The sequence below is a fragment of the Saccharomyces eubayanus genome, chromosome XI (genome assembly GCF_001298625.1).
Source record: "Saccharomyces eubayanus strain FM1318 chromosome XI, whole genome shotgun sequence".
NCBI lineage: Eukaryota > Fungi > Ascomycota > Saccharomycetes > Saccharomycetales > Saccharomycetaceae > Saccharomyces > Saccharomyces eubayanus.
This window is the reverse complement of record NC_030970.1, coordinates 83671-96554: the sequence shown is the minus strand read 5'-3', so window position 1 is coordinate 96554 and position 12884 is coordinate 83671. Positions and strand designations below refer to the sequence as shown.

The 12884-nt window shown below is 39.4% G+C and overlaps 4 protein-coding genes across 4 annotated transcripts; 1 reads left to right on the top strand and 3 right to left on the bottom strand.

Annotated features, from left to right (window-relative positions):
* Positions 1 to 36: 36 nt before the first annotated feature.
* COY1 (CCAAT displacement transcription factor COY1) lies at positions 37 to 2082 on the top strand (the record flags this gene model as incomplete). The annotated part of the gene is made up of 1 exon (XM_018366283.1): positions 37 to 2082. The coding sequence occupies one exon, from the start codon at positions 37 to 39 to the stop codon at positions 2080 to 2082; it is 2046 nt and encodes a 681-aa protein (XP_018220875.1).
* A 359-nt stretch (positions 2083 to 2441) lies between these two features.
* Positions 2442 to 3338, bottom strand: RPL17A (60S ribosomal protein uL22; the record flags this gene model as incomplete). Its single annotated transcript, XM_018366282.1, has 2 exons — positions 2442 to 2687; positions 3030 to 3338. 2 exons carry the CDS (start codon positions 3336 to 3338, stop codon positions 2442 to 2444), a joined length of 555 nt encoding a protein of 184 aa, XP_018220874.1.
* A 717-nt stretch (positions 3339 to 4055) lies between these two features.
* Positions 4056 to 5339, bottom strand: PRS1 (ribose phosphate diphosphokinase subunit PRS1; the record flags this gene model as incomplete). The annotated part of the gene is made up of 1 exon (XM_018366281.1): positions 4056 to 5339. The coding sequence occupies one exon, from the start codon at positions 5337 to 5339 to the stop codon at positions 4056 to 4058; it is 1284 nt and encodes a 427-aa protein (XP_018220873.1).
* Positions 5340 to 5813: 474 nt separating this feature from the next.
* Positions 5814 to 11966, bottom strand: FAS1 (tetrafunctional fatty acid synthase subunit FAS1; the record flags this gene model as incomplete). Its single annotated transcript, XM_018366280.1, has 1 exon — positions 5814 to 11966. One exon carries the CDS (start codon positions 11964 to 11966, stop codon positions 5814 to 5816), a length of 6153 nt encoding a protein of 2050 aa, XP_018220872.1.
* Positions 11967 to 12884: the final 918 nt, after the last annotated feature.

Here is a 12884-nt window from a genome sequence, read left to right as displayed (position 1 = left end):
CCTTCTATAATAGCTCCCTCAAACACGAATTGCACAATGGATACGTCTGTATATTCTCATGCCTTGGATATCTGGGCCAAGGCGGATTTGACAAATCTCCAAAAGGAATTGGATGCTGATGTCATTGAGATCAAGGATAAAGAAACCCAGTCATTGACGTCGAGAAAGTCTTTGGCCACTGAGACAAAGAAATTTAAAAAGCTCGAAGCAGAAGAGAAGCTGAACCACATAAATAAGATTATTAAGCAATATCAATGCGAAATTGATAACCTGACACAGAGATCAAAATTTTCTGAAAAAGTCCTATTTGACGTTTATGAAAAGCTTTCAGAGGCTCCTGACCCTCAACCTTTGTTGCAAAGCTCCTTGGAAAAATTAGGAAAGATCGATGACTCAAAGGAACTCAAAGAAAAAATAAGCGATTTAGAAGATAGGCTAGCCAAATACGCTGATTATGAAACTTTAAAATCAAGATTATTAGATTTGGAACAAAGCTCAGCGAAAACTTTGGCCAAAAGGCTAACAGCAAAAACTCAGGAAATAAACTCTACTTGGGAGGAGAAGGGAAGAAACTGGAAAGAGAGAGAGGCTGACTTGGTGAAACAATTAACAACTGTACAAGACCAAAATAAGGCACTAGAGACCAAAATATCTAGAAATATCGATATTGACAATAGCGAAGAAAGTGGAGAGTATACTCAGAATAATCAGAATGAAATGAAGACAAAGATTGCAGAGTACAATCTGCTAACTCAAGAATTGGAGACCACACAAGCTAGAACTTACCAATTAGAAAAAAGAAACGAAGAATTGAGTGGAGCTCTTGCAAAAGCAACCAGTGAAGCAGAAAGAGAATCTGAGCTACATGCTAAGGAGCTGAAACTCAACCAATTGGAAAGTGAGAATGCTTTGTTGAGTGCATCTTACGAACAAGAACGGAAGTCAAATTCTAATACAATTAATGAATTCAAAGAGCAACTAAATGGCATTATGGCCGAATCTGAATCTTACAAATCAGAGCTGGAGACTGTCAGAAGAAAATTGAACAATTACTCCGACTATAGCAAGTTAAAGGAAGAGTTATCTGCCTTGAAAAAAATTGAGTTTGGAGTAAACGAAGACGACTCCGAAAATGAAAATGACTCCGAAGGTAAAAATGACAATACCGTCGAATCGTCCTTACTATCAGCCAATAAAAAACTCCAGGCTTCCCTTGCGGAATACCGCTCAAAGAGTACTGCACAAGWAGAGGAACGTGCTCAATTAAAAAAATCCGTTGACCAACTGAAGCAGAAAATTGCTACCCTAGAAGAAGCAAACGAGAAATTAGAAATGGATCTCGAAAAACTAGAAGATGTTGGTCCTCAGTTTAACGATGCTGCAAGTATGATGTCTGGTGTAACAAGACAAATGAACAATCGTACATCCCATAGAATATCACCAACAAGCTCTATTATAGGCATTCCAGAAGAAGGAGAACTAACTTCACTAAGTGGAAACCAATCCACCATTTTGCCAATAGTTACTAAACAAAGAGATAGATTCCGTTCGAGAAACATGGATTTAGAAAAGCAAGTAAGACAAGGAAACTCAGAAAAGGGCAAGCTCAAATTAGAGATCTCAAAGCTGAAGGGCGATAATACGAAGCTTTATGAACGGATYAGGTATTTGCAAGCCTATAACGGTAGTGCTACTCCAGCAACTTCAAAACCAGAAGGCGTTGACGTAGAATCTCAATATTCTAGGGTGTATGAAGAATCGCTACATCCAATTGCAAACTTCAGACAGAATGAGTTAAACCACTATAAAAATAAAAAATTATCGGCACTAGAAAAGCTATTTTTGAGTTTCGCAAAAGTCATCCTGCAGAACAAAACAACACGAATGGTATTTTTATTCTACTGTATTGGCTTACATGGACTCGTATTCATGATGTGCATGTATGTGATCAATCTTAGCGGTTACATGACGCCGGAGGTGGGCATAGTACAATCGGCAAAGTCTTCTGCAAATGCTAATGGGGGACTTGGAGGAGTTGGAGGATTTGCAGCAGGTGTTGATTCGATTCCTGGCATAAACTGATAGATAGATGTTTTAAATGATAGGTGGCTAATGCCGGCAGCACAGCATGGAAAAAATACATAGTTCGTGCTAAAAGTATGAAATAATGACTAATATACTGATATAGACAGTAGATTTTCTGAACAACTTTATATGAGTTTCAGTTTGAAATCCTTTTTAGACACTCTAATGTTTTAGAAGGGTTTGAAAGGTATATCTCCTACGTACGCAATAACTTAAGCGTATAGTTATCCGATATAGTATAATATTTAATAAAAAACTTATTTTAGAGTTATGTGATATGACGGGGAGATAAAATTACATAGATAAAAGATTAAAATTAACAAAGAATTATATTATCATTATTTTTCATCTTCTATTTAAGCAGTGATACGCTTTTGGGCGGCGATTCTACCTCTTTGTCTAGAAGTCAATCTGACGGCCTTCTTATCAGCGGCCTTAGCAACAGCTTCTTCCTTTTCAGTGACAACTAATTCAATGTGGGATGGAGAAGATTCGTACTTGTTAATTCTACCGTGAGCTCTGAAAGTTCTTCTTCTTTGCTTTGGAGCTTGGTTAACTTGGATGTGAGAAACGAACAACTTAGTAGCATCCAAACCTTTAGCCTGTTATAAAAAAAAAAAAATTCATTTTGTTAGTAAAAAAAATTCAAGCAATAATTCTTGCGAAAGACGAAAAGCGAATTAATGTATATGGCCATCATGGATAAAAAAGGATCAGTGTCTTATAGTGGTGATCAAAGAAAGCAAAAATGTAAGATTAATGTCAACAATTCTCTTCTCCCTCTGATCAACCACAAATTGGCAACTCTTTGAACCTTATCCTATTCAGTATATGTGTTCTTCATCTCTCTCATTCACATTGGAAATAGTTTCTGTACAATGGATTTTTAGTTCTTAATACATCTCATTTCATCTATCAAACGTGTTTAACAATTTCTAACATACTTCAGCGTTGGCAGCAGCATTTTGCAACAAACCTTGAACGAACTTAACAGACTTAGCTGGCCATCTAGCCTTGGTGACACCAAATTCCTTACCTTGAGCGGTTCTACCGATGGAAGAGTTAAATCTTCTGAAAGGAATGGCTCTTTGGTGGTCCAAAACTTGGTCCAAGTATTTTTGAGCCTTGGTCAATTCCCAACCGTTGATAGCTTGAGCAGTTTCTCTGGTGTTCTTGAAAGAAACACGCAAGTAGGAACCACGAGCAGAAGCGGATTTAGCAGGGTTAGTGGAGGTAGCACCGTATCTAGCCATTTTAATCTATTAGTAGTTCTTGGGGACTCTTACTTTGCACTTTAAAATTCAATACTAAAAACGTTAATAATAGTTTTATGCTAGGCGTTGCAGCTATAATCTTGGAAATTTCCATGGCAGTAAGAAAAGAAACTGGAACCATCCCCGTCGGAGCCCATAGAATCAGGCTAGAGGGCCCTCACTTCTCCTCGCTGACCGAAGGAGAATTCCCTCTGTAGGCTCGCTGGACCGGTTCTACCTAGCCTCGGCTTACTCTTTTTCCGGTGGGGGTTTTTCCTCGGCCGCCTCTTTCCTTTCTGCAGTTTACTATTTCAGAATACTTCCACGACAATGGCAAGCAAAAAGGTACGGATGTAAAAATGTTTGGATGCACAAATTAAAAAACAGCCTCGGACTTCGAGCTTTTTGGAAACCATGATGAAGCTAGTATTTGGGTATCTGATATATATGTAATTATCACCTAAGGAAGAATAAAAGAATGCGAAAAAAACTTCATCGATTGTTTGAAGTGATTTTCAAACGCGATCCCAAGGGAATTTGTATTCTAATATCACGATTTCAATTAATACCTATGAAAAGCAATGAATGATGATCAACCCAACCAAATTTTTATACTTTTACTTTTGTAGTTTCGCTCATTTTTGGCAAACATGCAAAATGTTTTGATGATATGTTTTCATACTTAAGAGATAAATACTATTTATAGCCTCGTTTAGTTTACAAAGCTGCCAAAGAGTCAAACAGCACCGAAATACTTTCACCATAATGATCACGACGAATACATTCGGCAAAAATTGGAGAGACATCAATAGTGACCAATTTCTTGGACCCAGCTATACATTCTCTTGAAATAGGATATGTGTTAGTGACAACGATGGTGTCGATGGCGTCGGATTTTTCTAGTTCTTCCAAACAGTCACCAGTAAATATACCATGGGTGGCGACAACATAAACCTTCTTAGCACCACAGTTTTGGACCAGATGTTCGGCTGCACTAATGAAAGAGCCCGGTCTATCGATCATATCATCTAGAATAATGGCGGAACGACCACGAACGTTACCAACCAATGTAATTAATTGTTCTCTATAAAGAACTGGCACTTCTTCTTCGTCTTCAGAGTCGACAGCGTCGTATGTACCGCCTAAACCATGCGAGTCCATGACGTCGATAGAATGAAGCTCACCGTCAGATTCCAAAATGGCGTCTTCATCGTCATCTGCTTCGTCGTCGCCGATAACGTGACCGTTACGGATTCTAGCAGTTTGGATACCGTTGCTCAGAATGATGTTTTCTTCCTCATTTGGATGATCACCTTGTCTCACGATAGGTTTGTTTTTCCTCAACATCGATTGCTTCCTCAATTTCAACTGTTGTAAATCCTTGTTTTGAGAATACAGATCCTTAGAACGACGACGATCGGTATGAATCATAGCGAAGTTGATCTTCAAAGAATCAGCAAGAGCAGTGACTCTTTTAGTGCCGCCTGGGTTCTTAGAGACAACTACTGCATCTTCATAGTCTTCAACATTTTCTCTAATCCACTTAGCTAAGCTTGGACCTCCATATAGGTTGTCAACTGGTTTCGTGAAAAAACCTTGCATTTGGGAAGCATGAAGGTCCATGGACACAACGTGATCAGCACCGGCCATAACCAGTAGATTAGCCAACATCCTTGCAGTGATAGCACCTCTATGCTTCTTCATTTTACATTGCTTGGAATAAGGAAACTGAGGAATGACAGCTGTGATTTTCTTTGCAGATCCGCCCCTACAGGCAGAGACTAAAATCAACAATTCCATGATATCATCGTTAATTGATGGAGAACCAGATTGGATGACATACACGTCTTCGTCACGAACAGAGACACCAATTTGAACAGAGGTTTCACCGTTTGCAAATTTCTTTAATGAACATGGAGCTGGTTCAATACCTAATCTTTGACAGACCATGTTACCTAACTCTGGGTGAGAGTTACCAACAAAAATTTTACACTTACGCATTTTTCTCTAGATTAGGGCTATTAAATGGTTGAATCTGCAAAATATGGGTAAGATAGACAGTGAAGAGTCGACTATTTAGAGATACGCAGGTAGACACTCTAATTCACACTTTCGGGTAGAGAGTTGAAGTTGCAGTTACACTGATAATGGAGCTGGTTTGGGAGCTAATTTCTTTAAAGCAGAACACTGCTAAACAATAATGGTCATCGGTTTATTCGAAGATCGTGATTTTTTAAACTTAGCCTTTGGACCAAGAAAATTTTTTTTCAACATCTGCCTCGCCCTAATCAGGGCTTTCGGCAGAAAGGAAAAGCAATTATAAGCCATCACTGCTAGCATATTATAAACAATTCTTTAAGCAATTTATCTATTTATAACATTAAGAACAAAAATCATAAGCCAGCTATATTAAACATTAGTATACAGAAATTCCGAAATTAAACACTTCGTGCGGTTTCAGGGTGAATAGAAAAACTAGGATTGTTCATACTTTTCCCAATTGTCAATAATCTCCTTGATGGGTTCAGAGCCAGTCAAATCGTAAACGTCCTGGAAGTATTCCTTAGTAACTTGGAATGGCTTGGCAGTCAAGTTTGGAATATACTTTCCGGCTAATCTGTCAACCTTAACATTTTCCTTGATAATGTTCTTCTTCAAGAAACTTTTGAATGGTTTGACACCATTTCTCAAGTAAGTCGAATGGAAAGGAACAGAGATACCAGGCAATGGAATACAAGCAAAACCTCTTTCCAAAACAAGTGGGCGAGGTTTAACTGCAGATTTCTTGGCGGCTTCGTCAATGATTTCGAACAAGTGACCTTCGACTTCTTCCAAAGACAAAGACTTTTGCAACTCAATTAGATCAATCTTTTGTAACTTGATGAAGTTCAAAACATTGGTGATGGCGTCCAAGGCTCTTAGATCACCGGCGGCAACGTACTGTTGGTTTTCAACATTGTAGTTGACAATTTCAATTAACCATCCGGTTCTCTTACCAACTCTTTCAACGACATATTGCAAAGCTTCTTGAGAAAATGATGTAGCAACCCTTCCTGGGTTAATAGCAATCATACCGTAGTTGGATCTACCCAATTCATCTCTTGCAACAGCAACTTGCATAGTCATACCTCTGTAGAACACAACTTCAACCAAAGATTCAATGGACATAACATCTGCTAAAGAGGCCAAGGCAGCGTATTCACCTAAAGAGTGACCAGCAAATGTAGCGTCTGCGGGAATCAAACCCTTAGACTTCAAATCCTCAAACGCAGCCTTTTCCATTAAAGTTAAAGCTGGTTGTGTGAATTGAGTAGCAGACAACAAACCAGTTGCAGATTTGAATGTAAAAGAGGTACTGTGTTCATCAATGTCCTTGAAAATCTTTTCAGTCTTCAATTTACCATCAACGATAGTTTCAAAAATCATGGCAGCGTAATTTTGTCTGATCTTTTTACCCGTTTCACCACCGAAATGAATTGTCAAATTAATTGGGTTGTTAATAACTATATCCAGAATGGAGAAACCATAAGTATTCTTGAAATGGTTGTCAGCTCTATCCCAAACGTCTTGGGCAGCTTTAGATGTCTTGTATAATTCCATACCCATACCTTGTTCTTGTGAACCTTGACCAGTAAAGACAAAAGTAGAAACAGGTTGTTCAATTTCAGCTTCACCAGTCAAAACAACAACATCTTCTTCATTTCTAGTTTCAAACTTAATCAATTTTCTCCCGTTGATCATACCAACATGTTGAATGGATGTTTTCAAAGCAGTGTTAGGCAAGACCATGTCAATGAATTGACAAGTGAAACCACGAACTCTGGATGAAACACCGTCAGCGGCCCAGTTTTCGATCAAAGCACGAACAGATGCGGAGGAAAACATACCATGTGTGATGGTACCTGGCAAGTTAGCGTAGGAAGCAAAATGACGGGAAACGTGAATTGGGTTCAAATCACCAGAAACCCTAGCATATGGCTCATTAGTACTTGGAGTGTATGAATCAAGAACAGCAATTGGAATGGAGTTTTCTAGGTTGACCTTTTGTTCCAAAGTGGAACCGTTTCTCTTCAAGAAGTCAACAACTGGGTTACCGTGGGAGGCACCAGCTTCGTAATCGACAATACCAATTTCGACTGTTTCCTTAGTTGGCAATTCCACTTTAATTGGACCGAAACATTTCACTGAGGCAAAAATGTTAGCGTTCTTGAAAGTGACTTCAGTTTCAGTTTCGAAGGTCAAAGTCTTGTTCAGTAAATCGCAATCTTCATCATCTAATTGGAACCATTCTTTGGAACGCAAAACAGCAATATCCTTTGATGTTTTGATATGCATTTGGTAGACAGGCTCCACAGTCTTTTGGAAGGTGTTTTCAAAGTCGGTGTAGTTACCTCTATAGAAGAAAGAAGAAGAGACTTCCATTACTGGTTTACCGTCTCTTGATAAAGTACCTACAACATCGACAATTTTACCGTTTGGTTGGTTGACAACGGACTCAATCACGGCAGCAGTTGAAACAACGTCACCAACTTGTAATGGCTTAGCACCAGGAATCATCTTATAACCGTTAGACAAGTGCACCAACTTCAATAAGTCACCATCAACTGTGTTAGGGAAGATAGCCTTGATAATAGCTCTCCATCCAACAACAATAGCGAAATCCATTGGAGCCAACATTGTTCTACCTGGTCTGGAAACGAAATCTTCACAGTTGTTTCCGACGGCGTGGGTAAAGTCATAGACTTCCTTGGCAGTAACCTCGAAGTCGCTGCCCTTGATGACGTCTCTTGGATCAAAGTCCAAATTGAAAGGTTCATCAATCCACAACTTCCAGTACATTTCCTTAATTCTTTGGTTTCTGTCTTCCATAACTTCAGAAATTGGAGCGAAACCATTGTCTGGGTTGTAGTTGTATAGCAATGGTAAACTGACGGGCTTGCCATCCATGGTTCTGTTCTCAATCATTTCCATTTGGACCAAGTTGTCTTTTAACAATTTTAATATAACAGTTGGTTTCAATTGGCCTTGTACAGGCTCTGAAAGAGTGATAACAGTTTTCGATGGAGTCTTTCCGTTAGAAATCTCAACAACCATACCTTGGCTTGGCTTGAAAACTTCTCTAATAGGATTAGAAACAAACATTTTATCTTGAGTGATAAAGGAGCACAAGAAACTTGCGCGTCTCCAGTTAATTTCAGATCCAGCTAAAGTTTTGAACCAACTATCTTCATCGGTAGAAGAAGTTGCCTTGAAAACAGCGGAGTCTTCAGATGCAGAAGACTTAACTTGAGCATGTACGTCAACTGGACTGTCACCACCGAAGTATTCAACAGCTGGGATCTTGGATTCATCGTCGCTGTAGTATTGATGCAACAACTTTTTGATGTGGCCGTCATGAATACCATCCATAATGCTCTTAATAGGTTCATCAATAATCTTCGTGAATTGCGCAGCAACAGGACCATGCAAAATACATGTTCTTTGAACATCCTGGTCGACAACAGCTTCCAAGTGCTCGGATTGCCACAATGAATCCTTCTTGAAGAAGATTTCAAATCTACGATCCAAGATTGGAACAAATGGGACAGGCTTTTGCATTGGGTTTTGACACATACTCAAAAAGTGATCAATATCTTGTGCGTTCAAGAATTGTTCCTTGGCAGCGGGATAAGCATTGAAAACTTTTTCAAGAGCTTCATCAGGCTTGTCCAATAAGGAGTAGGATTGAATCAAAGACAATGTCTTACTCTTGGTGAAACGTTCTTCAACACGACGTAGGAAATCACCAGTGAAGGTTCTCCAAGTGGCATCAAACCAAGAGTTGGTGGATCTGATGAACATCAGTTCCACTAATCTCTTGGAGACTTCTTCGTAAGTCATGGTAGCTAGATCGCGAGCTTCACCATCAACGGTGGCAAACCATGGCTTTTGGAAATCAGCGTTTAATCTTGAAATGATATAGTCTCTCTTAGCTTCCAATGTTGGTACTAATTTGGTTTTTGGCAAGTTAAAAATTGTTTCGTCAAATTCTTTCCATAGCATAACACCACGGGTAGCAATTTTGTGAATTGGTTCACCCATTTCAGAACGAACAGTGACAATACCACCAGTTGGCTTCTTGTAAGTTTGTTCCCATTTGTCATCGGTAACACCGGTACAAGCAGCAATACACTTCTTGGCATCAGGGGAAGTCTTAACTTCCTTTGCGATCATAACTCTGGAACCAAATAGGAAACCATCAAATGGCATTGGTGGATAGTCGAATTTTGTAGACCATTCACCAGTCAAGTATGGGTAGGTGTCATCAGCAGAACCGAAACCGGAACCGAAAATCAACATAATGTTTGGATGTCTTCTAATCTTGGAGTACATTTGTAACATTGGAGTATGAGCGTCTTCGAAAGAATGGTGACCACCACCTCTACCACCAGTCCATTGCAAGGCAATTGGGAAATTTGGATGAGTTTTAGCAATGTTGATGACTTGAGAAATGGCATCGATGGAGCCTGGTTTCAAACCCAAGTACTTCAAACCTAGTGTTTCTATATATTCACTGGCAACTTCCAAAGATGGAACACCGGCACCAATGGTCAAAAATTGAATTGGATAGCCTTTGGCTCTTAATTCTTTGATTAATGGAACACCCCATTGTAACATGAATGGATTGACGTAGATTAAGTTGATACCGAAAGTTGAACCCTTTTCAATTTGTGAAACCACAGAGTCGATAGCAGCAGTCATACCAGTTGCCGAGAAGTAACCACCACCTGCTAATTCGATGGTGTAACCAGCATTAGTAGTAGCAGCGACGAAATCTGGGGAAACGGTACATGGAGTCATACCAGGAACTAGTAAAGGAGGTCTACCAATTAATTTAGAGAATTTAGTTTCGACAAAGATTTTGCCGGATTTGTTCTTGATTAATCTTGGATGATATTCTTCCAACCAGTTTGGATTTTTCTTCAACCCATTGCTGGTAACGTCGAAGATTTCTTGCTTGAATCCGTAGTCACCGTCTGGGTTGATGTCTAGAGTACCAGCAACGATAATACGAACACCGGTACCATCCTTATTACGATGAGTCAAGACACCTAGACCAGAAGCACCACCTGGACCGAAATCTAGTATATGAGTGGTTTTGAATTGTGTGGTAGTTTCCCATTTGACAGGTAACCTAATAATGCAGTCGACGATTCTTTCTGAGATGGAGCCCGAGAGTTCTCTTAGATCTGAACCATCAAAAGTGTCGTAAACTGGGATTTGGATATCCTTAGCTTCGAAACTGACATTGTTTTTAATTAAGTCTTTGTTAATCAAATCGGAAGCTGGAACCAATAAATGAGAATGGAAAGGTGATGCAACAGGTAAGAATCTATTGGAAAACTTCAATTTTCTTTCACTAAATGGAATTCTTGATTGATCTAATCCAGATGGGGCCTTGGCCTTTCTTAGGGTTAAGTTCAAACCATATAGTGATTGTGGTGGGCCTGATACGACCAAGTTCTTGGCACCATTGACTAAAGAAATGTCAACCTGCTTTCCTGCTGGTAAATGAGAGTTGGTCTTATTTACGTAGTCTTGAACTTGTTCTTGAGTTAGGTTGGAAATGGATAACATTGGAGATGGAACACCTTCATTGTTTTCCAAAGAGTCCTCCAAGATAGATGGTGGCAAGGAAGTGTTTGGATATGCTTCGTAACAACGGACACCGATGAAGAATAGTACAGTAATTGCCTTTCTTACGGAGGCAAAGAAAGAGTCCCAAGAATCTGTTTCAGCTATAGCGACAGCAGTAACCAAACCTTGAGAATGACCTGTAGCACCCTTCAAATAAGATCTTAACTCACCTGGAGTGAAACCCAATAGCTTGGCAGTGACAACGTAATGAGCCAATTGAATGACACCAATTAAGGGGCACGAGATTGGAATAGATAGTAAGTAGTCCTTGTCTGGGGTATTTGAAGGGGTTTCTAACCATTCTAATATGTTTAAACCTTGAGTGAAAACTTTTTCAGCATCTAAAGTAGTTCTAATCAGTTCGCTTAAAGTATCAGCGGAGAATTTAATTAGATCTCCCACCAAGACATGGTAAGTTTGATATAGATCACGTAGTTCTTCGAAGTAGTCGTCGGTGTTACCTTGACCACCAAAGATGGCGACTAATTGTGCGTTTCCCTCGCTAACGGCCTTAAATAGAGCAGAATTCGATTTTTTGTCGAATGGTCTCTTGGCCACTATTCTAGCGGTGATGTAGTTTTTAATTAGTTCTTTAGTCTTTACCAAAGTTGTGTCGTTTTCCTTTAATAATTTAGCGGCCAAGGCATGAATGTCGTTACCCTCCAAATAACAGTTTTCGAATTCTGTCAAACAAAGGTTCAAGACTTGATCGAATTGACCGACTTTGGAAGGGTCGACCAGAGAAGATACGTAGCCAAGGAATTTTCCCACTAGTTCAGCAGGTGTGGTTGGCTCCTCGTCTGCGGCAAACCCTTCGGTTGGGGCGGGCAAAATCTTGACGAATTGTTCTTGTAGTTGCGAAGCAATGAAAAATGAAGCGGTCGGAACCAGTAGCACGTGTTCCAAAGAACCGTGAGAGAGAGTTAATGGTCTGGTTGAATAAGCATCCATGATGAGCGAATAATAGAGCAGTAGAGTATGGCGAATAAATACTAAAATGAGCGAAGTCCCAGTCTATAATCTGGTTGTCCGGATGATCTTATGGAGTTCTTGTAGTTTTCTTTTCTTTGTATATTTTTTTTAGAAATATTCAAAGAGCATATAAGAATATATTTGACCTTTAGCTATATGGAAGAAAAAAGAAATAATATAATTGAAAGAGGAAGAGAGAAAGTTCCTTAAGAAAGCTGTTTGTTCTTCTTTTTGTAGTGTAAGTGATAACAAGTATGAAAAAGTTGAATGTACTTTTATATTTGTTGTCCCTTGGTTCTTTTTTCCTTATCAATACCTTTTTTTTTTTCCTTTAATTTTTTTGGTTTCCCCTATAACTTTGTTGGAAAGCCGCTTATATAGATTATGGTATATATACTCAATTTTAATCGGTCCTGTAGAACAGAGAAAAAAAGAAAATTGTTTGGTGGAGATAGTTCAATCGATAAAAAGTATGCCAAAATGCCAAAATGCCAACTGTAATCTCTGATTATTGTCGCAGTGAATCGTTCAACACTTTTTAGGTGATTCTAAAAGGCACACGAACTGTCAGACCAGAAGCGTTAAATAGCAACAACGTATTGTTCGCGACTATTTCTATTTTTCAACAATTTCTTTTAGCTTGCGCGACGGAGAGATCGCTGTTGCGTAATTATGCTTGGCTGTGGCATGTGAAGTTTTTTTTGAGACCGTCGTTTGTTGTTGGGGACCAGGGGAGCAACGAGCGGTGCCTGCACCTCGTTCGACGCGATGTGGGGTTGGAATGATGGTTACCCGGCTTAAGAAGGTCCGTGGGTGCACGGATGCCCAGCGCAGATGCGAGCTTGCTGCTTTTTTTCACATGCAGTCTGCAAGAAGGAGAGAGTCTAACTAAGCCTT